We start from the raw sequence: 23,959 nt of genomic DNA, 5'->3' as shown, positions 1-23,959 counted from the left end.
GTGCGCTGTGTGGGGGCAGAGACCACCCATCCTCCTCCTGTGGCAGCATTCGGTGTAACCTGTGTGGTGCTTTAGGGCACCCATTCAGTCGTTGTCCCTTATCCTTTGCCAATATCGGCCGAGCCCAGTCAGAGGGTCAGTGGGCCCGTCGCTCCGGGGGCGAAGCTGGTGGCAACAGGGAGGAGGAAGAGCTACGGGGTCTCGGCAGGGTGCCTGGCCAGCCAGGGCAGGAGGGGAGTCGAGCTGCTGAGGCCCCAAGGGATAGCGATGTGGATGAGGAAACCAGAAGGTTGGAGAGAGAGGAGGTGGCTGCCAGTTCTGCTGGATCCTCCCGTGAAGAAAGTGCGGACGAGGAAAACGAGAAATGGCAAAAGCAGAAAAAAAAGGGTAAGGGAAGAACAAGAAAGAAAAATAGGGGTTCTTCCTCTCTAGAGTGGGATGACTCGGTCCCACTCACTCTGGTGCATATACCAAAGGAAGGCCCCATCGGTTCCCTTACGGTCGACCTCTCCAACCGGTACCAAGCCCTCAATAAACACCTCCTCTTCCCTGCCAGGGGGAGAGGCTGGGGGTGAGGTGCCGGAGGTGGTGGCAGAGATAATTGAGGAAGGAACCCCGGGGGACGCTGGGTCTCTTTCTGTGGGGAACCCGGTTTCCTCCGGGAAGGGGGCTACCCTGAAGCCGGAAGGTGAAGGTTATGATGAGAGCGGGGATATGGATGTCTCAATTTCACTAAAAAGAAATAAAGGAGAGACCTCTTCTTCCGACAGGGAGGAGGGGGAGAGTAAGAGGAAAGCCATCCAGCTCGATCACCAATGATGGCGGCACTCACCCTGTTGACGCTGGCATCCATTAATGTTGTCAGCATTAAGTCCGATGCGGCTAGGTTTGCGGCCTTTGATTTTCTCAGCTGAGTTGAAGCTGACATTTTATTTTTGCAAGAGACCAGGCTGACAGATTTGTCGGTCATGTACAAAACCAAACGTGAGTGGAGGTGCGGAGCCTCCTATTGGTCTCTTGCGGCCGAGCCGTATAGTGGCGGTCCTTTTTAAGACCGCACAGGTAGAATGCAGACGGGTTATCGAGCTGGAAATGGGGAGGTGCCTGATCTTGGATATTCTCATGGGAGGTCAAGAGTTGCGTCTTATTAACATCTATGGACCCCAGTCAAAGGAGGGGCGCAAAGACCTCTTTATGAGAATTAAGCCTTTCCTTTTTACAAGCCGGCAAGTGGTCTTTGGAGGAGACTTTAATAATGTCACGAGGCTCGGTGATAGAGGAGGTTCCAATAACCAGCTAGGCTATGATAGCGTCGCGTTAAATAGAGTAGTTAGTGAGGCACGCCTTGTGGATGTCCACGTTCGGCACACCCCAGGGCGCACGGGATTCACTTGGTTTAGAGGTAGTTATCACAGATCTAGGATAGATAGGCTTTATTTAAAGGAGGAAGCAGTCTCCTCACCGTTATCGGTGGTGGAGGTGGAGTTCTCCGACCACTGTATGATACTTTTTTCTCTGAATGTCACAGAGACCCCTCGGATGGGCAAAGGTTTATGGAAATTGAATTCGTCACTCCTGGAAGAAGCGGAAATAAGATGGTCCTTTGAGGATTTTCTTCAGAGCCAGGAACAGCTACTGGGCCTATGCAGCAGTAAGTCAGAGTGGTGGGAGATGTTCAAACATCAGGTAAGAAGGTTCTTCCGACAGATCTCCAACCTCAGAAGCCTGAACAGAAAGCGTATGTATCAGAGCCTGAGGAGGAAACTCGAGCATTTGGTCTCGACTGGAGGTAGCCGCGAGGAGATCTCCAGAGTGAAATCCTTGCTCAAGAGATGTCAGTATGATAGACACGCATCTTTGGTTCTTGAGAGGGACTTTGGGAAGTACCGCTCGCCTGACCCCTACAAGAACTGTAAGATGTCAGTGAGTTGTAAGTTGGTTACGGGTCTGCTAGACAGTACGGGTTCCCTGAAAAGGTCCAGATCAGGGATCCTGGAGGTCGTCAGATCCTTCTACTCGCATCTCTTGGGCGGGAAAGAACTTAATCGGGACGGAATCTCGACTTTCCTGGCAGAAACTGTTCCCGAACCAGGAGTAGCCCCCTCTCTTGGCGTTTTGACAGAAGCAATTACGGAAGAGGAAGTCGGACTGGCGATTGATGGGCTCCGGTCCAAAAAAATTTGCCAGGCCCAGACGGCTTAACATCTGAGTTTCATAAAGCCTTTAAGGAAATTTTGGTTCCCCTCTTGACCGAGGTTTTTAATGAATCTCCTTCTTTATTGAATAAAATAAAGCATACAGCTCACAAGTGCACGCTGAACGCGTTTCGGCAAAAGCCTTTGTCAACAGCTATGAGGTATGGAGTACATAAGACATTTATAGACCAAATACAAATTAAAATCAACGGGGAGATACCTGTGTATGTTAGCTTGTCAGGGGGGGAAATGGTTGAGGGATGGTATAGAGGGTGTGTTCAAGAGCTAATTACATCACATGTTACAACCAGCATACAGAGATTTGTGGCAGCAGGATTCAAAACAGACAGATAGAGAAACAAGTATGCATGTGGATATCTGGGAAACAATTCTTAAATACATTAATGTCTTATGTACTCCATACCTCATAGCTGTTGACAAAGGCTTTTGCCGAAACGCGTTCAGCGTGCACTTGTGAGCTGTATGCTTTATTTTATTCAATAAAGAAGGACATTTTTAACGGTAGCAGCTCCCCTCCATCTCTATTTTCTGCTCATATGGAATCTGGCCGTTTGCCGTCGGCTACTTGAGGATGGAGCTCCTGTTGGATCCCAGATCTTCCTGCAACATTGAAAGTTACTGCTGGTGAGGTGAGCCCACATCTTTCTTTTTTGGTTTTTAATGAATGTCTATCCTCGGGCGTTCTGCCGGAGTCAATGACGAAGTCGGCCCTAATTATTCTGTCAAAGGGTAAAGATCCGCTCCGTATTGAGAATTGGCATCCCATAGCGCTCCTCAATACGGACAGAAAGATTCTGGCAAAAGTGCTGTTCAGTAGGTTGGTGAAATTTGCACCCCAGCTCCTTTCTGGGGCTCAGCACTGCTCTGTTCCCGGTCGAAGCACGTTTAGCGCCGTGCTGAGTGTCCGGGAGGCTGTGGAGCAGGACAGGGCGGGTCTCTGGAAGGGGTTTTTACTTTCCCTTGATCAGGCTAAAGCTTTTGATTGAGTAAACCACGAGTACCTTTGGTCTGTCCTTTTGAGATACGGTCTGCCGGTGGGGTTCGTAAAATGGTTAAAAACATTGTATTCAGGGGCCGAGAGTTTCCCGCTCGTGAACGGTTGGGTTGGCCGTCCTTTTGTAGTCGGGTCTGGAGTCCGTCAGGGATGCCCTCTGAGCCCCTTGCTTTACGCGGTCGCTGTCGATCCCTTCTTCAGAAGGGTAGATGGGGGACCGTTGGCGGTGGTGAGGATGGACCCGGGGGTCCCGGACCCGGCCTTGAGGACAGTGGCGTATGCTGATGACGTTACTATCTTTGTCTCCTCTCAGGAGGCGGGGTGGGTGATGCCGGAAGTTGTCCGCTACTCGGAGGTCTTCGGGTCAAAGATCAATCGGGAAAAGTGTGAGAGTCTCTGGCTGGGAGGGGGAGATCCTGATTTTGATCTTTCGGACGCTCTCCCAGAACCCCAAGATTCCGCTAAAATTTTAGGCATCGATTTCGACCAAGGGAATTATCCCGAGAAAAACTGGGAAGGCAGATTGAGGAATGCCACTCATAAGGTGGATCAATGGAAAGGGTGGTCTTTGACCCTGAGAGAAAGGGTTTGCTTGATCAAGACTTACCTGCTCCCTTTGTTAATGTACCTGGGAAGTGTCTGCATTTTGCCAGAACCTCTTTGGTCACGGGTCTACAGCCTGTTCTACCAACTGTTATGGGGGAATAGGTTGAACCCAGTCAAGAGGGAGGTTACTTACCGTACGAGGAGACTAGGCGGGTTGGGTATGGTCAACCCAGTGGTATTCCTCAAGAATACCTTTTTGAAAGCTAATATTGCAAACCTCTGGAAAGAGAGGGCTCCTCCGTGGGTATCCTCCTGCAAGGGATGGTTTCGGCCGTTCTTCCAGGAGTGGGAGACAGGAGGGCGTGTGAAGGACTTTTGTACACCGCACGGACATCTCCCGGCTTACGTTGCACCGGTTCTGAAGGTTTTAAGCTAATGGGGGCTGACCGTGGGGGAAGCCAGGACGCTGGCCAGGCGTGTGCTGGACCAGAGGGTTTTGGCAACCCGCTTTCAGAATCCATTGGCCCTCAGAGACTGCCCAGGTGGGGATTTGAGGGTGGGTTTGCTTCTTTTAAATTCGGTAAGAATCCCCTCAAAGTATTGGGACTTGACCTGGGCATGCTTCCATGGTAAGCTGTATGTGGGGGACAACTTGAAGCACAAGAACACCGAGGACAGAAGTTGTTCCCGGGAGGCGTGTGGCAACACTCTGGAGAGCATGGACCACTTCCTGCTTCATTGTCCCTTTTAATATAGAGGTATACAAGAGGGTAGGGGCTTCCATCGGTTGGCCTCGGCTGGCTGACCTTACCTACGCCGAGTGGTGTTATGGAGCATTCAGAGATCTGGGTGGCAGGGACCGCTGCACTTTATTTTTAGTAAGTCTAGTGGTTAGGTATTACACGTGGAGCGCACGGTGTGTAGTATCGACGCAGCATAAAATCCTCCTCGAGGACGAGGTAAGTAGGAATATTCTCGGTGACCTGGTGAAGGTGCGTTCGCTGGAGTTTGAAAGGTTGGGTAGGCCTCGAACAGCCATCCTTTGGAGGGGTTTTTGCTTTGGGGTTCCCTAGCCTGGAGAACTGTTTCCCGGTGGGGGGCTGGATTCTTTCACCCTAGCTTTTTGTTTTGTTTTAAGTTAAAAGTTGAATAAAAGGCTTATGGGACCCGGACCGGGGCTGGAGGGAAGGGTTATATTTTTGTTATTTTTCTGTATATTTAGGATGTGGATTATTATGCATTATATGGTTTTGTGGGTGGTATTATGTGTTTATGGTTTTCTCGTGGGTGGTATCATGTTTCATGGGTGGTGTGTTTTCGTGGGTGGTATCATGTTTATGGGTGGTATTATGTGTTTTCGTGGGGGGTATTATGTTGAGTTTTTGTGGTGGGTTAGTATTACGTTCTGTGTATTTAAAAAAAACAAAAAAAACCTAAACTATGTTCATAAGCATGATTGGCAGGTATTGGCAGTGGACCAGGGGATGGGTAGAGGGTAATGCGTGTGTAGTTTAGAGGGGAGGGGGAATAAAAATTTAAAAAATGTATATATATATTCTTGTTTTACTAATGTGTGTTTTTTCTCTGTTTAGTAGGTTGGAATATGCAGCACTCCGGGATTATGGGGTCGGTTGTCTTGTTTTTGCTGTGATATGTTTTGTACATTTTGTAGTGTAAATGGGACCTGTGAGATTGGGGATGCGGCCAGACCGGTTTTTCACTCCTGTACGGTTTCTATAAACTTTTGTAAATATGAATGTTTGGCTATTATTTCTTGCAAATATTTGTTATTTTCTGTTATTTTTGCAAATCTTTCTGTTTTGTAAATGTGTGTGTGTATATATGCTTATTGCGATTGTATTTGGCAAATTTTTCTGTTTTTTTGCTATTTTTGTTATTACGCCCTGTAATGTTTTTTACTTTTATAATAAAAAGATTATCACTGTGTTATCTGTGGGTTGACATAGGACTGCAGTATTTACTGTACTCTACTCATCTGTACAGTACTTACATTTTGCAGTACCGTGGGGATTCAGGAGGCAGGCAGCGTTCAGCCGGCACTTTGGGGATTCAGCTGCTGTACTGTGTCAGGAGGCAGGCAGACACAGCAACGTTCAGCTGGCACTGCACACTGTGGAGAGGGGAGGAGTAGGTGCGCGCTGATGCAGGAGCAGGAAGTGACCTTAATCAGCTGCGCACCGGTTCACTGAGCGGCGCCTGGGGTCATCTCTCTCTTAGGGCTCCCACCCACTGGCGTTTTTTCCTCCACTGCGATGCGATTCTAAAGTTAAAGTCTCGCATCGCAGTGCGAGAAAACCGCAGGCAGATATCCCAAAAATCGCTGGGATATCGCTGCGACATCGCCAGTCCTTTCAATGGGGCCAGCGGCAGCAGCACTAGCCCCATTGAGAAGATATGGAGAATGCCGCGGACTTCTGCCACAGCTGTCACAGGAGTTTCCTTCATCCCCGCAATAGCTAAGATATTGCTATTCATGAATGAATAGCTAAGAGCTATCTGCCATTGGCTGAGCACTCAGCCAATAGCTCAGCAGTAGCTGCTATTGGCTGAGCCCTCAGCTAATCTGCACAGCCCTTTCAGTAGGCGGGGATTTTTAAATCCCCGTCTGCTGAAAGTGCTGGACAGCAGTGTCGGGGAGCCAGCCGGAGGACGCGGCTGACAGCAGGAGAGGTGAGTAACTTTTTAATTATTTTTTTAACCACCTTTTTATGATTATCGAGAAGGGCTTATATTTCAAGCCCTTCTCCGATAATCATTCTGCGGGGCTTGTCAGAAACCACTGCTTTCAATGGGAGCAGCAGAAGTGCCGATCCCATTGAAAGCAATGGGATAGCATGCCGCTGACTTCTGCCACAGCTGTGACAGAGGATTCCTTCATCCCCGGCGTCCCCGCAGGGATGAAGGAAACTCCTGCCACAGCTGTGACAGCTGTCACAGCTGTGGCAGAAGTCCGCGGCATTCTCCATATCTTTTCAATGGGGCTAGCGCTGCTGCCGCTGGCCCCATTGAAAAGACTGTCGCAGCGATATCCCAGCGATTTTCTCACACTGCTCGGCGAGAGTTTTCACTTACTCTCGCAGCGCAGTGGAGAAAAAAACACCAGTTGGTGGGACCCCTTTCTGAGCTTTTCCTGCTCCTTTTTCAATTATGTTTCAGCTGTGTTCCAGCTTCAGGTACTTCCTGGACTGGAGTATGCGCGTGACCCGGACAGCCCTTATCTCATGCAAACTCCGGAGTTATATCCTGGAGTTTAGTAATCTCCGTGGTATATACACACCATCCTGCACTTGACCCCTTACTACACTACATCTCCTTCCCCCTCCCCGCCAAAAGCCGAGGGACTGTACTACCAGCCCACAATATACCCTTTGAGAGGTCGTCTGCATTCCCTTGTAGTTTACCGCACCTGTGTTTTATATGAAAATTAAAGTCCTTTAGCGGTAAAAACCACTGGATTACCCTAGCATTATTCCCTTTCTGTTCGCTCATCCATTTAAGTTGGGCATGGTCAGAAACTAATTTGAGTTTCCTACCCAGGAGATAGTATCGGAGGGAGTCCAATACCCATTTTATGGCTAAACCCTCTTTCTCGACAACCGAATAGTTTCGTTCATGCGGGGTTAGTTTTCGGCTCAAGAACATAAGCGGGTGCTCTTCCCTGTTGATCTCTTGAGACATAACCGCCCGTGTCTGAGGCATCTGTCTGCACTATGAATTCATTTGTGAAGTCCGGGGCCACCAGTACTGGTTGTTGACACAACATTAACTTCAGTTCCCCAAATGCTTGTTCGGCTTCTGGGGACCATGGAGCCATAACCGATTTGCTTTTCCCTTTTGTGAGCTCTGTTAGTGGGGCCGCTATTGTGGCAAAGTTAGGGACAAAACACCTGTAATAGCCTACAATTCCCAAAAAAGCTCTTACTTGTTTCTTTGTTAAAGATCGGGGCCAATTCTGTATTGCCTCACTTTTGTTGGCGTGGGGTTTAATCAGGCCTCTTCCTACTACATAGCCCAGATATTTTACCTCATCCATGCCTAGGGCACATTTTTTAGGGTTTATAGTGAAACCAGCCTTTCTGATAGAATCTAGAACAGCTTGAACCTTACTTAGGTGGCTCTCCCAATCCCGGCTAACTATCGCTATGTTATCTAGGGAGGCCGCGGCATACTCCTTATGGGGACTTAAAATCGTGTCCATTACCCTCTGGAAAGTGGCATGAGCGCCCTTTAACCCGGATGGCATCCTCACATAGTGAAAGCAGCCCTCGGGGTAGAGAAGGAAGTCTTCTCCTTTGCACTCTCGGACATGGGAATTTGCCAATATCCTTTAGTGAGGTCTAAGGTGGTAATATACCGAGCAGGAGCCAATCGTTCATTTAGCTCCTCTACCCTAGGCATAGCGTAGGCGTCAAACTTAGAAACTTCATTCAGTTTTCTATAATCGTTACAGAACCGCCCCTCCCCCGAGGGTTTTGGTACTAAGACTATTGGACTCGACCACTCGCTTTTGAATTCTTCAAATCACCTCTAGTTCTAACATTTTTTTTATCTCTTGCGAAACTATTTCCCAGCAGGCTTTGGGAATTCGATAGGGTTTTACTTTTACTCTCACATGGGGTTCTGTAATGACCTCGTACTCAATTACATTAGACAAACCGGGCAAGTCGGTAAACAAATCTTTGTTTTTCTGTAACAACTCCTTTTACTGTTGTTTCTGGGATTTTGATAGGCCCTCCGCTATTATCACGTTCTGAATGCCACTTGTTGCCTCAACCATACAACAAGGAGAATTAAGAGCCTTTCGTTCTCTCCAGGGCTTTAGTAAGTTTACATGATATAATTGAAAAAGTTTTCTTCTACCGGGTTGGTGCACTTTATATTAACCTCTCCAGCTTTTTCAACAATTTTGTATGGCCCTTGCCACATGGCAAGAAACTTACTCTCTGCCGTGGGTGTTAAAACTAGTACCCGGTCTCCCGGACTGAATTGTCTAACTCTCACATCCCTGTTATAAACCCTTGCTTGGTTTTCTTGACCTTTAAGGAGGTGTTCTTTCACTATAGGCATTACTATTGAAATCCTTTCTTGCATTTGGGAAATGTGCTCTATTACACTTTTGTGAGGGGTAACCTCGGTTTCCCAAGTTTCTTTAGCCACATCAAGCAATCCCCGTGGGTGCCGACCATACAACTCAAATGGTGAGAACCCGGTGGATGCTTGAGGAACTTCTCTAATGGAGAACAGTAGGTAGGGCAGTAAATAATCCCAGTCGCGGCCGTCCTTCTCAACCACTTTCCTTAACATACTCTTAAGGGTTTTATTAAATCGTTCCACCAGACCATCGGTCTGAGGTCCGCAGTTGCTTAATTCCTAACAGTTTACCAAACGCTTTCATAACCTTGGACATAAACGGTGTTCCTTGATCTGGTAATACTTCCTTAGGAATGACGGTTCTAGTAAACATGGAAAACAATTCCTTTGCAATGCATTTGGATGAGGTATTTCTTAGTGGAACTGCCTCTGGATACCGAGTGGCATAGTCTAGTATTACCAGAATGTATTGGTGACCTCTAGCAGATTTTACTAACGGTCCTACAATGTCCATAGCAATACAGTCAAATGGTACCTCGATTATTGGTAAAGGAACTAATGGACTTTTAAAGTGGGCAATCGGTGAGGTTAGCTGGCACATGGGACAGCTCGGGCAAAAATTGAAGATTTTTTTGTAACATCCAGGCCAAAAAAAATCTCTGCAGAATACGTTCCTGCGTTTTTCTGACCCCCAAATGGCCTCCTAAAGTGAGCCATGTTTAATACTGTTCGTCTATAACAAGTCCGGACCAGAAGCTGTTCCACCCCCTCGTCTCTGACTTTCATTACCTGATACAACATTTCCTGATTCATGGCGAAACGAGGGAACCGATTCTCAGCCCCGGGATTTTGGGGGACCCCATTCACCACAGACACATTTTTGCGAGCATTTTCCAAGGTAAGATCAGTCAGTTGTTTGGTACCAAAATTGTCCCATGACACCCCCAAATCAAGTATAGCGGGGGTTTGCGGTAGATCCTCTTCTTCATCCCCTATTAACACTATCCAGGGAAATTCTGTTAACTTGACCGGGGTCTCTACTCCAGTTTCTGAAGTAGTATCACAAGATCCTTTAGGACCCCCAAGGCCCCTGGGAAGTGTAACTCGAGCCCACAAATCCCAGAATAGCGGAAAGTCTCTCCCAATTATAGTGGGGTGCACCAAAAATTCCCCACAACCCCAACTTTATGTGGGACCACCCCACATTCAGTGTTTATAGACACTTGAGCCACAGGATAGTCCTTTGTATCCCCATGAATACATAGCACCCTCATGCGTTCCTGTGGAATCAACACATGGGGAAGGAAGGCAGACACCAAGGTGATCAAACTCCCCGAGTCCAGCAGAGCATTGACCGTCACATTGTTAATGCTCACTTAACATAGTTGGGGCTGTTGCTCCAATGAGGAAACTGCACTGTACACAGGGTGTGCATATAGAGAACGGCGGCGCCCATAGGTGCAATCCATTGGTTCCATAAGGGTAGGGCAGCGCGCAGCAACATGGCCTGCGACCTGACACTCCCAGCAAATAATGGGGCCAGGGGACTCTGTCCAGTATACTCAAACCTCTGCTTATTCCGCCGCTTCCACTCTGGGACAACTTGGGGCCTTGTTCCTCTAGGCTTGGTGCCCTGTTTAAAGCCACGGTAAGGGAGTCTTCCTTCAGTAGAGCCGACTAGAGTGTCTTCCGCAGTGACATATCGTTCTACCAGGTTCACCAATTGATCTGCGTTCTGTGGGTCTCCCTGAGCAACCCAGCGTGTATGGATTTAGGTAGAGCCTGAATAAATTTGTCAACTACCACTCTTTCTACGATCTGCGTAGCGGAGAAAGTCTCAGGCTGCAGCCATTTTTGAACAAGATGAAAAAGATCGATATTATCGCTATACATCCACTGGCGAACACGTTGAGCTCGGACTATGTTTACTCCCAGGCGAGCAAGATTTTCCGCTTTTAGCTTGCTATACTCCTTTGCGTCCTGTTGGGTCAGGTCATAATAAGCCTTTTGGGATTCTCCTGTTAGGCAAGGGGCCACCACATCAGCCCACCACTCAGAAGGCAGTTTTTCCATCTCTGCTATTCTCTCAAATATGATTAGGAAGGCTTCCACGTCGTCCTCTGGGGCCATCTTTTGTAAAGCCCCTCTCACTGCTTTCAGGGCATCTTTACCAGTACTCTGGTCAGAGAGGACTGAAGTCTTTTTCACCCTGACTGACTCTGTCAGCATAGCAAGCTGCCTCACGAGGAGCTGATTTGTCTGCTGCTGCATCTGCATAGACTCCACATGGGCTTTTTTTTGCTGGGCACTTGTCTTGTGTTGCTGTACATTCATCTGTACTAGTTGCTTCACCAACTCCTCCATACTTGCAGCGGTTGTTTGCATTTTAACTGCTGTTTGGAGCCACATCTACCGCTGTATAAATTAATGCCCGCATCATCCACCAAATGTAAGCAGGATCCAACAACAGGTATGTTTCCGCTGTAGGAAGTCAGGCGGCAGCAGAGGCCGACGAGGGTAATTCAGGGGGGTTTATTGCCAAACTTTCAATCATAAACAGGCTTTTTCCAGCAAGATAATGTCCATACATCACACAAAATAACAGTCCTTGTAACTTGATACACGGATTCTCACCCAACCTCTTTCCTCAGGGTTTTGCTTCCATCAGCTCTCCAGGTTCTCTTCACCCGGCTTTCCAGGGACTCTGCACACAGTCTGTCCTCTCTCTGGTCTGGCTGAACACACTCTGCTACAATCTCTCTCTAACTGAGCTTTTCCTGCTCCTTTCCCAATTAGGTTTTAGCCGTGTTCCAGGTTCAGGTACTTCCTGGACTAGAGTATACGCATGACCCGGACAGCCCTTATCTTATGCAAACTCCAGAGTTATATCCCGGAGCTTAGCAATCTCCATGGTATATACACACCATCCAGGACTTGAACCCTTACGTCACTGCAATACATACACATAAATATAATATATATATATATATACACATATACATACATACACACACACACACACACACACACACACACACACACACACTGTCAGTAACACACGTCCTCTTGAAGTTGTTAGATGAAACTTTCTCTGTAGGATTGTAACATTGATATAAGTGATTACAATATCAGAGTAAAAGCACTAGTACCCTGTTGTACCTCCTCTAGCTTGGATACGAGATGTGATATGGGTAGGCATGGAGGCTTTAGTACGTTGTTGTACCTCCTCTAGCTTGGATACAAGTTGTGATATGAAAGGGCATGGAGGCTCTAGTACCTTGTTGTACCTCCTCTAGCTTGGATACAAGATGTGATACGGAAGAGCATGGAGGCTTTAGTACGTTGTTGTACCTCCTCTAGCTTGGATACAAGTTGTGATATGGAAGGGCATGGAGGCTCTAGTACGTTGTTGTACCTTCTCTATCTTGGATATAAGATGTGATACAGGTGGGCATTGAAGCTCTAGTACCTTATTGAACCTCCTCTAGCTTGGATACAAGCTGTGATACAGAAGGGCATGGAGGCTCTAGTACCCTGTGGTACTGCCTCTAACATGGATACATGTGATATGGGCGGGCATGGAGGCTCTAGTTCCCTGCTGTACCGCCTCTAGCTTGGATACAATACGTGATAAGAGTGGCATCGATGCTCTAGTACCCCACTGGGCCACCTCTAGCTTTGATACAAGATGTGATACGGAGGCATGGAGAATCTACTACCATGTTGTACCATCTCTAGCTTGAATACAAGATGGCTGGGGAATACTGAGCCCGTTCACCTTGTGTGCCCCAATCCACTGGTCTCAACACCTCCTAACAGTCATAAAATCATAGAATGGTAGAGTTAGAAGGGACCTCCAGGGTCAACGGATCCTTTGGGGTTATCTGGTCCAACCCCCTGCTCAGTGCAGAATTTACTAAATCATCCCAGACTGATTTTTGTCCAGTCTTTGTTTGAACACTTCCATTGAAGGAGAACTCCCCACCTCCCATGACAACCTGTTCCACCCATTGATCCCCCTCACTGTCTAAGATCTAATCTGTGTCTCCTCCCTTTCAGTTTCATCCCATTGCTTCTAGTCTTTCCTTGTGCAGATGAGAATAGAGCTGATCCCTCTGCACTGTGACGGCCCTTCAGATATTTGTAGACCGCTATTAAGTCTCCTCTCAGCCTTCTCTTCTGCTAAACATTCCCAGATCCTTTAACCGTTCCTCATAGGACATGATTTGCAGACCGCTCACCATCTTGGTAACTATTCTCTGAGCTTGCTTCAGTTTGTCTATGTCTTTTATAAAGTGGGGTGCCCAGAACTGGACCCAGTATTCCAGATGAGGTCTGACTAAGGAAGAGTAGAGGGGGATAATGACGTCACATGATCTAGACTCTATGCTTCTCCTAATACATCCCAGAATTGTGTTTGCCTTTTTGGCTGCTGCATCACATTGTTGACTCATGTTCAGTCTGTGATCTATTAGTATACCCAAGTCTTTTTCACATGTGCTGCTTAGCCCAATACCTCCCATTCTGTATGTGTTTTTTTTTTTCATTTTTCTTGCCCAGATGTTAGCTATCCCTCCTAGCTTTGTGTCATCAGCACGGTTTCCCATCAGTTCTCTACTCCAGATCATTTATAAAAATGTTAAACAACATTGGGCCTAGGACAGAGCCTTGTGGTCGCCACTTGATACATCCTTCCACTTGGATGTGCAGCCATTTATGACCACTCTTTGAGTACGATCACTCAGCCAGTTGTGAATCCACCTAACAGTTGCCTTGTTAATCCCATATTTGGTCATTTTTTAATAAGTATAGTATGAGATACGTTGTCAAATGCTTTACTAAAGTAAAGATATACTATATCCACCGCATTTCCCTGATCAACCCAGTCGGTGATTCTGTCATAGAAGGAGATTAGATTAGTCTGGCATGACTTGTTTGTTACAACCCCACGCTGGCTCTGGTTAATTACTCCATTTGCATCCAAGTACTTGCATACAGGCTGTTTAATAATCTGTTCAGAGGTCTTTTCCAATATAGAAGTCAGGCTCACAGGCCTGTAGTTTCCTGAATCCACCTTCTTCCCTTTTTTGAAGATAGGGTAAACATTAGCCCTTTTCCAATCTTCTTGGACTTCTCCTGTTCATCAAGAATTTTCAAAGATTATGGCGAGTGGTTCAACAATTACCTCCGCTGCTTTCTTTAGTATCCTAGGATGTAATTCATCTGGACCTTGAGACTTGAATTTATTTAAGTTAGCTAAGTGTTCCCTTACCATCTCTTTGCTTACAGATAGCCTGCATTCTTGTATTCCCCCAATAGCACAAGGAAGATCAGTTTATGTTCCATCAACTTTCAGAGAGAAAGCATACAAAATAGGAATTTAACAGTCCGTCCTTCTCAACATCATTATTAACCAATTTACCATTTTCGTCCAGTAAGCATCCAATAGCATCTTTGACTTTTCTTTTGCTTTTGACCCCCAAATCCTTTTTTATTGCTTTTGGCCTCTCTTACAAGCCTCAATTCATTATCAGCTTTAGCTTTTCTGACACTTGCCCTACAGTTTCTGCAGACCCCATTATCTTCTTCTTTAGATATTCCCCCTCTTTCCATTTGATGAACATATTTTTCTTCCTCTTTAACATGTGTACAAGTTCTGTGTTCATCCATCCGGGTCTCTTTAAATGCTTCCCATTCTCCCTTCTTTTAGGGATTGGTAACGATTGTGCTCTGAGAATCTCATTTCACAACATTTCCCAACCTTCTTGGACATTTCTGTCCTTAAGAACATCCAGCCATTGGATTCTTCCTATCCCCTTTCAGAGCCCATTAAAATCAGCCTTTCTGAAATCCAACCTTGAGGTCTGAGTCTTCTCAGGTCCCCCCCCCCCCTTGTTATCCAACATCCAAGGATATCATGATCGCTGCCTCCTAAGGTCCCAGCCACCCTTACTTCCTCAGCCATTCCCTCCCTGTTGGTAAAAATTAGGTCCAAGATAGCAGATCCTCTTTGTTTTCTCTTCTACCTTCTGGAAGATAAAGTTGTCAGCAAGAGCGGATAGGAATTTGTTGGATCCATTACTTTGACCAGAGAGAGATTCCCAACAAATGTCTGGATAGGTAAAATCTCCCATGATCACTATGTTGGGCTTCTTTGAGAGCTTGGCCATCTGATGTAGAAAGAGTTCCTCCATATCTTCTGCTTGTCCAGGTGGCCTATAGTAAATGCCTACAATGGGGTCCTTTCTGTTGTTCTCTCCTTGTATTCTTACCCAAACAGTTTCTACAGAACTCCCAGCTCTGAAGCTTGAATCTCTGTGGAGATGAATGTTCTCCTAACATACAACACAACTCCTCCTCCCCTTTTATTAGGTCTGTTTTTTATAAATAAGTTGTATGTATCCTTCAAGCCTTGTATTCCCATCATGTGCATCATCTCAACAAGTTTCTGTGATGCCTAGGACATCATATTTCTCTTCCTGTGTTAGTGTTAGGGCTGGCTAAGGCAGATGGACAGGGATTTCCTATGCCAACCCTCCCCTATGTCCCTACCTACTTGCCCCCCCCCCCCCTGGGCTAACTCCAGGGCGACAACTGGGCGACAGTCCCTACGCTGCACTAGTGTCAGGGATCCCGTGAAGGAGGGACTGAGAGACAGACAGGTGTGAACCTGAAGTTAACAGGGCATAATCAGCAACCAGAGTATAGTCAAAACCATGCAGGGTCAGAACCAGAAAGCATGTGCGTAGTACCGAAGGATAATCAAAGGCGAAGTCAGAGGCAAGCAGTAGTCAAACACAGAAAGACAAAGTCAGATAGCGGGTGTTGGCAGAACGGATCAAAACCAAACACTGGCAATGAGAGACTGGCAGGCCAGGTTTATATGTAGAACTCCCCGCCCAGAGGGCGGGGAGAAGTCACAGGAAACCAGGGGGAACCATAAAACTGCCTCCCCTTGACGACGCGCACTGACCACGATGCGGGGCGGACCGCTGGCTGCAATGACCAACCACCAGAGTGGAGGAACCCTGGACAGAGATGCCAGTCCGTCCCCCACACCCCTGGTGGCGACCCCAATTCTGACAGTTAGGAGCTCCTATTCTCCTTGTTTGTTTCCCATGCTCTGGGCATTTGTGTAGAACTCTCACACATCCACTGGTCCCAACACCTTTTAACAGTCTGGCAGACGCTCCTCCCTACTGGTGGTCTGTAGGAGGCGTCCTGAGCCCGATCACCTTGTGTGCCCTCATCCACTGGTCCCAATACCCCATAACAGTCTGGTCAGATTGTCCTCTCTACTGGTGGTCTGTCGGGGAAGGGGGGGCTTGAGCTCGGTCACCTTGTGTGCCCTCACACATCCACTGGTCCCAACACCTCCTAACAGTCTGGTCAGATACTCCTCTCTACCGGTGGTCTGTGAAGGGGGCGTCCTGAGCCAGGTCACCTTGTGTGCCCCCATCCACTGGTCCCAACACCTCCTATCAGTCTGGTCAGACGCTTCTCTCTACTGGTGGTCTGTAGGGGGCGTCCTGAGCTCGGTCACCTTGTGTGCCTCCATCCACTGCTCCCAACACCTCCTAACAGTCTGGTCAGATGCTCCTCTACTGGTAGGGGGCGTCCTGAGCCAGGTCATCTTGTTTGCCCCCATCCTAATAGTGTAGTCAGACGCTCCTCTCTACTGCTGGTCTGTCAGGGGGTCCTGAGCCCGGTCACCTTGTGTGCCCCCACCCACTGGTCGCAACACCTAACAGTCTGGTTAGAATGGCCAGTGGGGGACGATTCGTCGATACGACCATCGAGCTTCTCCCATCCTAATAATACACCCCTCTCAGACTCTGGTAACGGGGTCTCTTCTCTGCGTCGTACAGGCGTCTACTAGTCAACAAGCTCTACACAAGCGGAAGAGGAGGTCACTGCACACAAGGAGCGTCTGTCTGAGAGCCTATTATAGGCCAAAAGGGGAACCACTTTTAGGCCCTCCACTGACAAGACCGTCCATCTAATCACCTCACAACTCAAATATATTACAGATCTGCCCGAGATGGAACCCCATGCCGGGTTCTGCAGGAGAATGACAACTTCAGGGCGCGGATCGGTATTTGACAAGGAGTGTATTATGTATAATAATTTCTATTTTTACTCGAATACAGGTTAAAGCTTGACTTCCATCTATCTTGCTGTTTATGCCCCCCCCTATATGAATGTGGTGCGGGACGCACAGTGCAGAACGCCTTGGCATCTGTCTCCCCTATTCCCCTGCAGCGCTGAACAGACTTCATGTCCGTGCAGAACACCTTTGGGACCTGCCCCCCCCCCTTTCCCCGATATACTACCGCGTTTCTCCGAAAAGAAAACACCGTCTTATATTAATTTTTGCCCCAAAAGAGGCACAGTGTCTTATTTTTGGGGGGTGGGGGGGGGGGGGGGTTATACACACATGGTCCGCGGAGTCCTGACGGTCTCTGGGGGTGCTGCGGCAAACTGCAGAGTCCTCCCTGTCTGCCATGTCAGCTTCTGCTGGTGACAGGGCTTTGGATACCCCGCCTCCAGCAAAGCAGGCGCTGTGATTGGCTAATCGAGCGCCAGAAGCCAATCACAGCCAGCGCTCGATAAGCAAATCACAGCCATTCAGTGACGTCATTCACTGAGTAAAGACAGGTTGCAGTTCCGTTGTCGGAGAGGAGTTGTTTGTTACAACACGTTTACTACCCGAGGTAGAGCGAGGTGAAACACTCGCTCCCTTAGCATCTTGCAGCAGCAGAGAAAGAAAAGGAGAGGCCTTTCTGAGGTCCATCTTCCTCAAACAGTGAGTTATAGCTACCCGGTGAAATCCAAGCCCGGATTAGCATACAGCCACTTGCCCCTCTGCTTCATAATAGCCTTCAGTCTAATTCAAATCAATCATTCATCTTAATCCACTAGTGGGGGAAATTGTCTAGTTAAATCAATCTACAGTAAATGAAGGGAGAGAGCTTTAAAGTCAGCGTATGATCAAGTCAAGACTGCTACATCTTCTTGGTACTCAAACTGCCTGTGTACTTGCTGCAAATACGTTACAGAAAACTGTTAACTGAATTGTTAAATTTTCAAAGTTTAGTAAATCTGCACTCTCTCAGATTGCTAAAATACCACTGGACTCGTCTCCGTTATTTCTGCGGCATAATCATCCTGAGTGTCCAGTTAGAGAGTTGGCGTCACGTGACAAGGACTAGGCCTCCAGCCATACGCACAGCAAGTTCATTGGGGTGTTACACTCTGACCCCTGCTTTCTTCCCCCTACAGCGCTGAACGGACTGAAGGTGGTGCGGGGGTCACAATGTGCAGAACGCCTCGGGATCTGCCTCCCCTGATATACTGTGACCCCCGCTATCCCCCTGCAGCGCTGAACTGACTGATTGTGGTGTGGGGTGTGTGTGTGTGGGGGGGGGGGGGGCACCGTGCAGAAAACCTCAGGACCTGTGCCCGTTATACTCTGATCCCCCCAGACTATGGGGCAAACATCATACATGTCCCTGCTTTACACGCATGATCCCATGTAACATCTCTCACCTCCTCCACCCAGTTCCTTAGCAGGCAGTGGGCGGCTCGGGGTTCTGTATCCTCCATGCTGATGAGACCTGTAGAGAGACACCACAAAACAGCCAATGATACTGGGATATCAGTATATCACACTGGTAGCCGGTATAGAATAATAATCTTTATTTGTATAGCGCCAACATATCCCGCAGCGCTTACATAGACAGGGGGAATACAGAAAGACAGAAGTACAAACATTACAGAACCACGGTTACACAGTAATCAGCTGATGGAGACAATAGGGGTGAGGGTCCTGCTCCAACGAGCTTACATACTACAAGTAATGGGGTAATGGAAAATGCCAAATAAATCCCAGCCGCGCTCGCGTTATCGACCCAAGTCAGCCTTAGACTAAAAAAAATCCAGAATGGGAATCCAGATTCCAGACAATAATTTATTCAAAAAACCTTCATCCCATAAAACAAGATCACAGAGAGAAACGACCTCCAAAACGCAACGCGTTTCAGCCTCCATGTGACGCCTTTCTCAAGCATATATTTCATAAAAGTGATGCTCCCTATATATACAACATACCTGATCAAGATGTGCCGCAGTAAGTGGCGCTTGTTGCAGTGCCGGACATCCGTCGGACGATCTCTGATGTAATCATCATGTGACCAAATCTTACCCCGTAATGCCAGGGGTCTCATTGCACACGGGTCCCAGCCTGTGGAACTATTCAGCAGCTATGCCCAGTAGTATCAATGAAATCACTCTTGCCCACCAGAAAAGGAAGAACCAGACTGAGCATGCGTGCTCTGCGTTCCAAACGATCGGCGCACGCGCTAGACATGAGAGAAAGCATCACGCATGCGCAGCGAAACAAAAGACTCTGCAGCTAGCGTGCCATCAATAAGGGGGCACTAGGGTACGTGGCCATTGGACACATCAATAAGGGGGCACTAGGGGGCGTGGCCATTGTACACATCAATAAGGGGGCAGTAGGGGGCGTGGCCATTGGACGCATCAATAAGGGGGCAGTAGGGGGCGTGGTTATTGGCCCCTAGTGCCCCCTTATTGATGCGCCCAATGGCCACGCCCCTAGTGCCCTCTTAATGATGTGTCCAATGGCCACGCCCCCTAGTGCCCTCTTATTGATGTGTCCAATGGCCACGCCCCCTAGTGCCCTCATATTGATGTGTCCAATGGCCACGCCCCCTAGTGCCCTCTTATTAGTGCACCTTCCTGAAGAGTTGCATTTTTAGGGCACGCCTGAAGTTTTCTGTGTCAGGAATTGCCCGGATGGTTTGGGGTTCCAGAGGACAGGTGCAGCTCTGGGGAAACTGGGGAAACAGGCAGGAATGAGATGTTCGCGTTAAAGGGGTAGTCTGGTTTTGTTAGCGGAGCGGAGGGCCCAGGCTGGGTGATGAATTGAGATAAGGGATACACTGTAGGGCGGTGCTGTGGATGAGGGAGACACTGTAGGGCGGTGCTGTGGATGAGGGAGACACTGTAGGGCGGTGCTGTGGAGCGGTGCTGTAGAGCGGTGCTGTGGACGAGGGAGACGCTGCAGGGCGGTGCTGTGGACGAGGGAGACGCTGCAGGGCGGTGCTGTGGACGAGGGAGACGCTGCAGGGCGGTGCTGTGGACGAGGGAGACGCTGCAGGGCGGTGCTGTGGACGAGGGACACGCTGCAGGGCGGTGCTGTGGACGAGGGACACGCTGCAGGGCGGTGCTGTGGACGAGGGACACGCTGCAGGGCGGTGCTGTGGACGAGGGACACGCTGCAGGGCGGTGCTGTGGACGAGGGACACGCTGCAGGGCGGTGCTGTGGACGAGGGACACGCTGCAGGGCGGTGCTGTGGACGAGGGACACGCTGCAGGGCGGTGCTGTGGACGAGGGACACGCTGCTGGGCGGTGCTGTGGACGAGGGAGACGCTGTAGGGCGGAGCTGTGGACGAGGGAGACGCTGTAGGGCGGAGCTGTGGACGAGGGACACGCTGTAGGGCGGAGCTGTGGACGAGGGACACGCTGCAGGGCGGTGCTGTGGACGAGGGACACGCTGCAGGGCGGTGCTGTGGACGAGGGACACGCTGCAGGGCGGTGCTGTGGACGAGGGACACGCTGCAGGGAGGTGCTGTGGACGAGGGACACGCTGCAGGGCGGTGCTGTGGACGAGGGACACGCTGCAGGGCGGTGCTGTGGACGAGGGACACGCTGCAGGGCGGTGCTGTGGACGAGGGACACGCTGCAGGGCGGTGCTGTGGACGAGGGACACGCTGCAGGGCGGTGCTGTGGACGAGGGACACGCTGCAGGGCGGTGCTGTGGACGAGGGACACGCTGCAGGGCGGTGCTGTGGACGAGGGACACGCTGCAGGGCGGTGCTGTGGACGAGGGACACGCTGCAGGGCGGTGCTGTGGACGAGGGACACGCTGCAGGGCGGTGCTGTGGACGAGGGACACGCTGCAGGGCGGTGCTGTGGACGAGGGACACGCTGCAGGGCGGTGCTGTGGACGAGGGACACGCTGCAGGGCGGTGCTGTGGACGAGGGACACGCTGTAGGGCGGTGCTGTGGACGAGGGACACGCTGTAGGGCGGTGCTGTGGACGAGGGACACGCTGTAGGGCGGTGCTGTGGACGAGGGACACGCTGTAGGGCGGTGCTGTGGATGAGGGACACGCTGTAGGGCGGTGCTGTGGATGAGGGACACGCTGTAGGGCGGTGCTGTGGATGAGGGACACGCTGTAGGGCGGTGCTGTGGATGAGGGACACGCTGTAGGGCGGTGCTGTGGATGAGGGACACGCTGTAGGGCGGTGCTGTGGATGAGGGACACGCTGTAGGGCGGTGCTGTGGATGAGGGACACGCTGTAGGGCGGTGCTGTGGATGAGGGACACGCTGTAGGGCGGTGCTGTGGATGAGAAGAGATTGAAGTCGCATATGACCCCAAGGTAGCGGCAATCCTGTCACCACTATCCTCTATAACAAGCGTTATCCTCCATAACCAGCTCTGTCCTATCACCACTATCCGCCATAACCAGCACTAACCTGTCACCACTATACAGCATAAGGCCTCTCTCACACAGGCGCTGGATGCTGTACAACACTTCCATTCATTTCAATGGGGCGGCTCACACAAGGCTGATAACGGTGTTTCTAACGCTGCCTTGTGACAGCGTTGCATGTTGTATTCTTGGCCGTTTTCAGCTGTGTGTCTCCCATTGAAATGAATGGGCTGCGGTCTCAGCACGGCTGAAAACACGGCACAACTTTGTACTGCGCTTTTATAGTGTTAAACGCAGGTTGCTCCGCCAGTAAGTCTGAAGAAAAGTTTCCGGCTTCCTGGGCTGCATTATCAGCTGTGCTGACAACGCTGTTGAAACGTCACCACTGTCCTCCATAACCAGCGCTAACCTATCACCACTGTCCTCCATAACCAGCGCTAACCTATCACCATTCTCCTCCATAACCAGCGCTAACCTGTCACCACTGTCCTCCATAACCAGCACTAACCTGTCACCACTGTCCTCCATAACCAGCGCTATCCTGTCACCACTGTCCTCCTTAACCAGCGCTAACCTGTCACCACTCTCCTCCATAACCAGCGCTAACCTGTCACCACTCTCCTCCATAAGCAGCGCTAAGCTGTCACCACTGTCCTCCATAACCAGCGCTAATCTGTCACCACTCTCCTCCATAAGCAGCGCTAACCTGTAACCACTCTCCTCCATAACCAGCGCTATCCTGTCACCACTCTCCTCCATAACCAGGGATATCCTGTCACCACTCACGGCTATAACCAGCGCTAACCTGTCACCACTATCCTCCATAACCAGCGCTATCCTGCCACCACTCTCCTCCATACCCAGGGCTAACCTGTAGCCACTGTCTGCCATAACAGCGCTATCCTGTCACCACTGTCCGCCATAACCAGCGCTATCCTGTCACCACTGTCCTCCTTAACCAGCGCTAACCTGTCACCACTCTCCTCCATAAGCAGCGCTAACCTGTCACTACTGTCCGCCATAAGTAGCGCTAACCTGTCACCACTCTCCTCCATAACCAGGGCTAACCTGTCACCACTCTCCTCCATAAGCAGCGCTAACCTGTCACCACTGTCCGCCATAAGCAGCGCTAACCTGCCACCACTCTCCTCCATACCCAGGGCTAACCTGTAGCCACTGTCTGCCATAACCAGCGCTATCCTGTCACCACTGTCCGCCATAACCAGCGCTATCCTGTCACCACTGTCCTCCTTAAGCAGCGCTAACCTGTCACCACTCTCCTCCATAAGCAGCGCTAACCTGTCACCACTGTCCGCCATAAGTAGCGCTAACCTGTCACCACTCTCCTCCATAACCAGGGCTAACCTGTCACCACTCTCCTCCATAACCAGGGCTAACCTGTCACCACTCTTCTCCATAAGCAGGGCTAACCTGTTACCACTCTCCTCCATAAGCAGGGCTAACCTGTCACCACTCTCCTCCATAAGCAGGGCTAACCTGTCACCACTCTCCTCCATAAGCAGGGCTTACCTGTCACTACTGTCCGCCATAAGCAGGGCTAACCTGTCACCACTCTTCTCCATAAGCAGGGCTAACCTGTCACCACTCTTCTCCATAAGCAGGGCTAACCTGTCACCCCTCTCCTCCATAAGCAGGGCTAACCTGTCACCCCTCTCCTCCATACCCAGGGCTAACCTGTCACCACTCTCCTCCATACCCAGGGCTAACCTGTCACCACTCTCCTCCATACCCAGGGCTAACCTGTCACCACTCTCCTCCATACCCAGGGCTAACCTGTCACCACTCTACTCCATACCCAGGGCTAACCTGTCACCACTCTCCTCCATACCCAGGGCTAACCTGTCAACACTCTCCTCCATACCCAGGGCTAACCTGTCAACACTCTCCTCCATACCCAGGGCTAACCTGTCACCACTCTCCTCCATAACCAGGGCTAACCTGTCACCACTCTCCTCCATAACCAGGGCTAACCTGTCACCACTCTCCTCCATAACCAGCGCTATCCTGTCACCACTCTCCTCTATAACCAGCGCTTTCCTGTCACCACTCTCCTCCATAACCAGCTATAACCTGTCACTACTCTCTTTTATAACCAGCACTATCCTCCATAACCAGCACGACGCTGTGGATGAGGGATACAATGTAGGGCGGTGCTGTGGATGAGGGATACAATGTAGGGTGGTGCTGTGGATGAGGGATACAATGTAGGGCAGCGTGGCGCTGTGGATGAGGCATGCAATGTAGGACGGCGCGGTGCTGTGGGTGAGGGATACAATGTAGGGCAGTGCGGTGCTGTGGATGAGGGATACAATGTAGGGCGGGGCGGTGCTGTGGATGAGGGGTACAATGTAGGGTGGTGCTGTGGATGAGGGATACAATGTAGGGCGGTGCTGTGGATGAGGGATACAATGTAGGGCAGCGTGGCGCTGTGGATGAGGCATGCAATGTAGGACGGCGCGGTGCTGCGGATGAGGGATACAATGTAGGGCGGTGCTGTGGATGAGGGATACAATGTAGGGCGGCGCGGTGCTGTGGGTGAGGGGAACA

At 49.8% G+C, this 23,959-nt stretch overlaps 1 protein-coding gene across 1 annotated transcript in view; it reads right to left on the bottom strand.

Annotated features, from left to right (window-relative positions):
* SPAG8 (sperm associated antigen 8) overlaps positions 1 to 23,959 on the bottom strand; it is a 55,002-nt gene that overhangs the window by 14,169 nt on the left and 16,874 nt on the right. Inside the window, exon 2 of the mRNA XM_066602179.1 lies at positions 18,418 to 18,485. Within this exon, the coding sequence (XP_066458276.1) occupies positions 18,418 to 18,485 (68 nt within the window). The remainder of the gene's footprint in view (positions 1 to 18,417; positions 18,486 to 23,959) is intronic.

Source organism: Eleutherodactylus coqui, chromosome 5, assembly GCF_035609145.1.
Source record: "Eleutherodactylus coqui strain aEleCoq1 chromosome 5, aEleCoq1.hap1, whole genome shotgun sequence".
In the NCBI taxonomy this organism is placed as follows: Eukaryota; Metazoa; Chordata; class Amphibia; order Anura; family Eleutherodactylidae; genus Eleutherodactylus; species Eleutherodactylus coqui.
The sequence above is the reverse complement of the archived record's forward strand: the minus strand, read 5'-3'. Positions and strand labels throughout refer to the sequence as shown.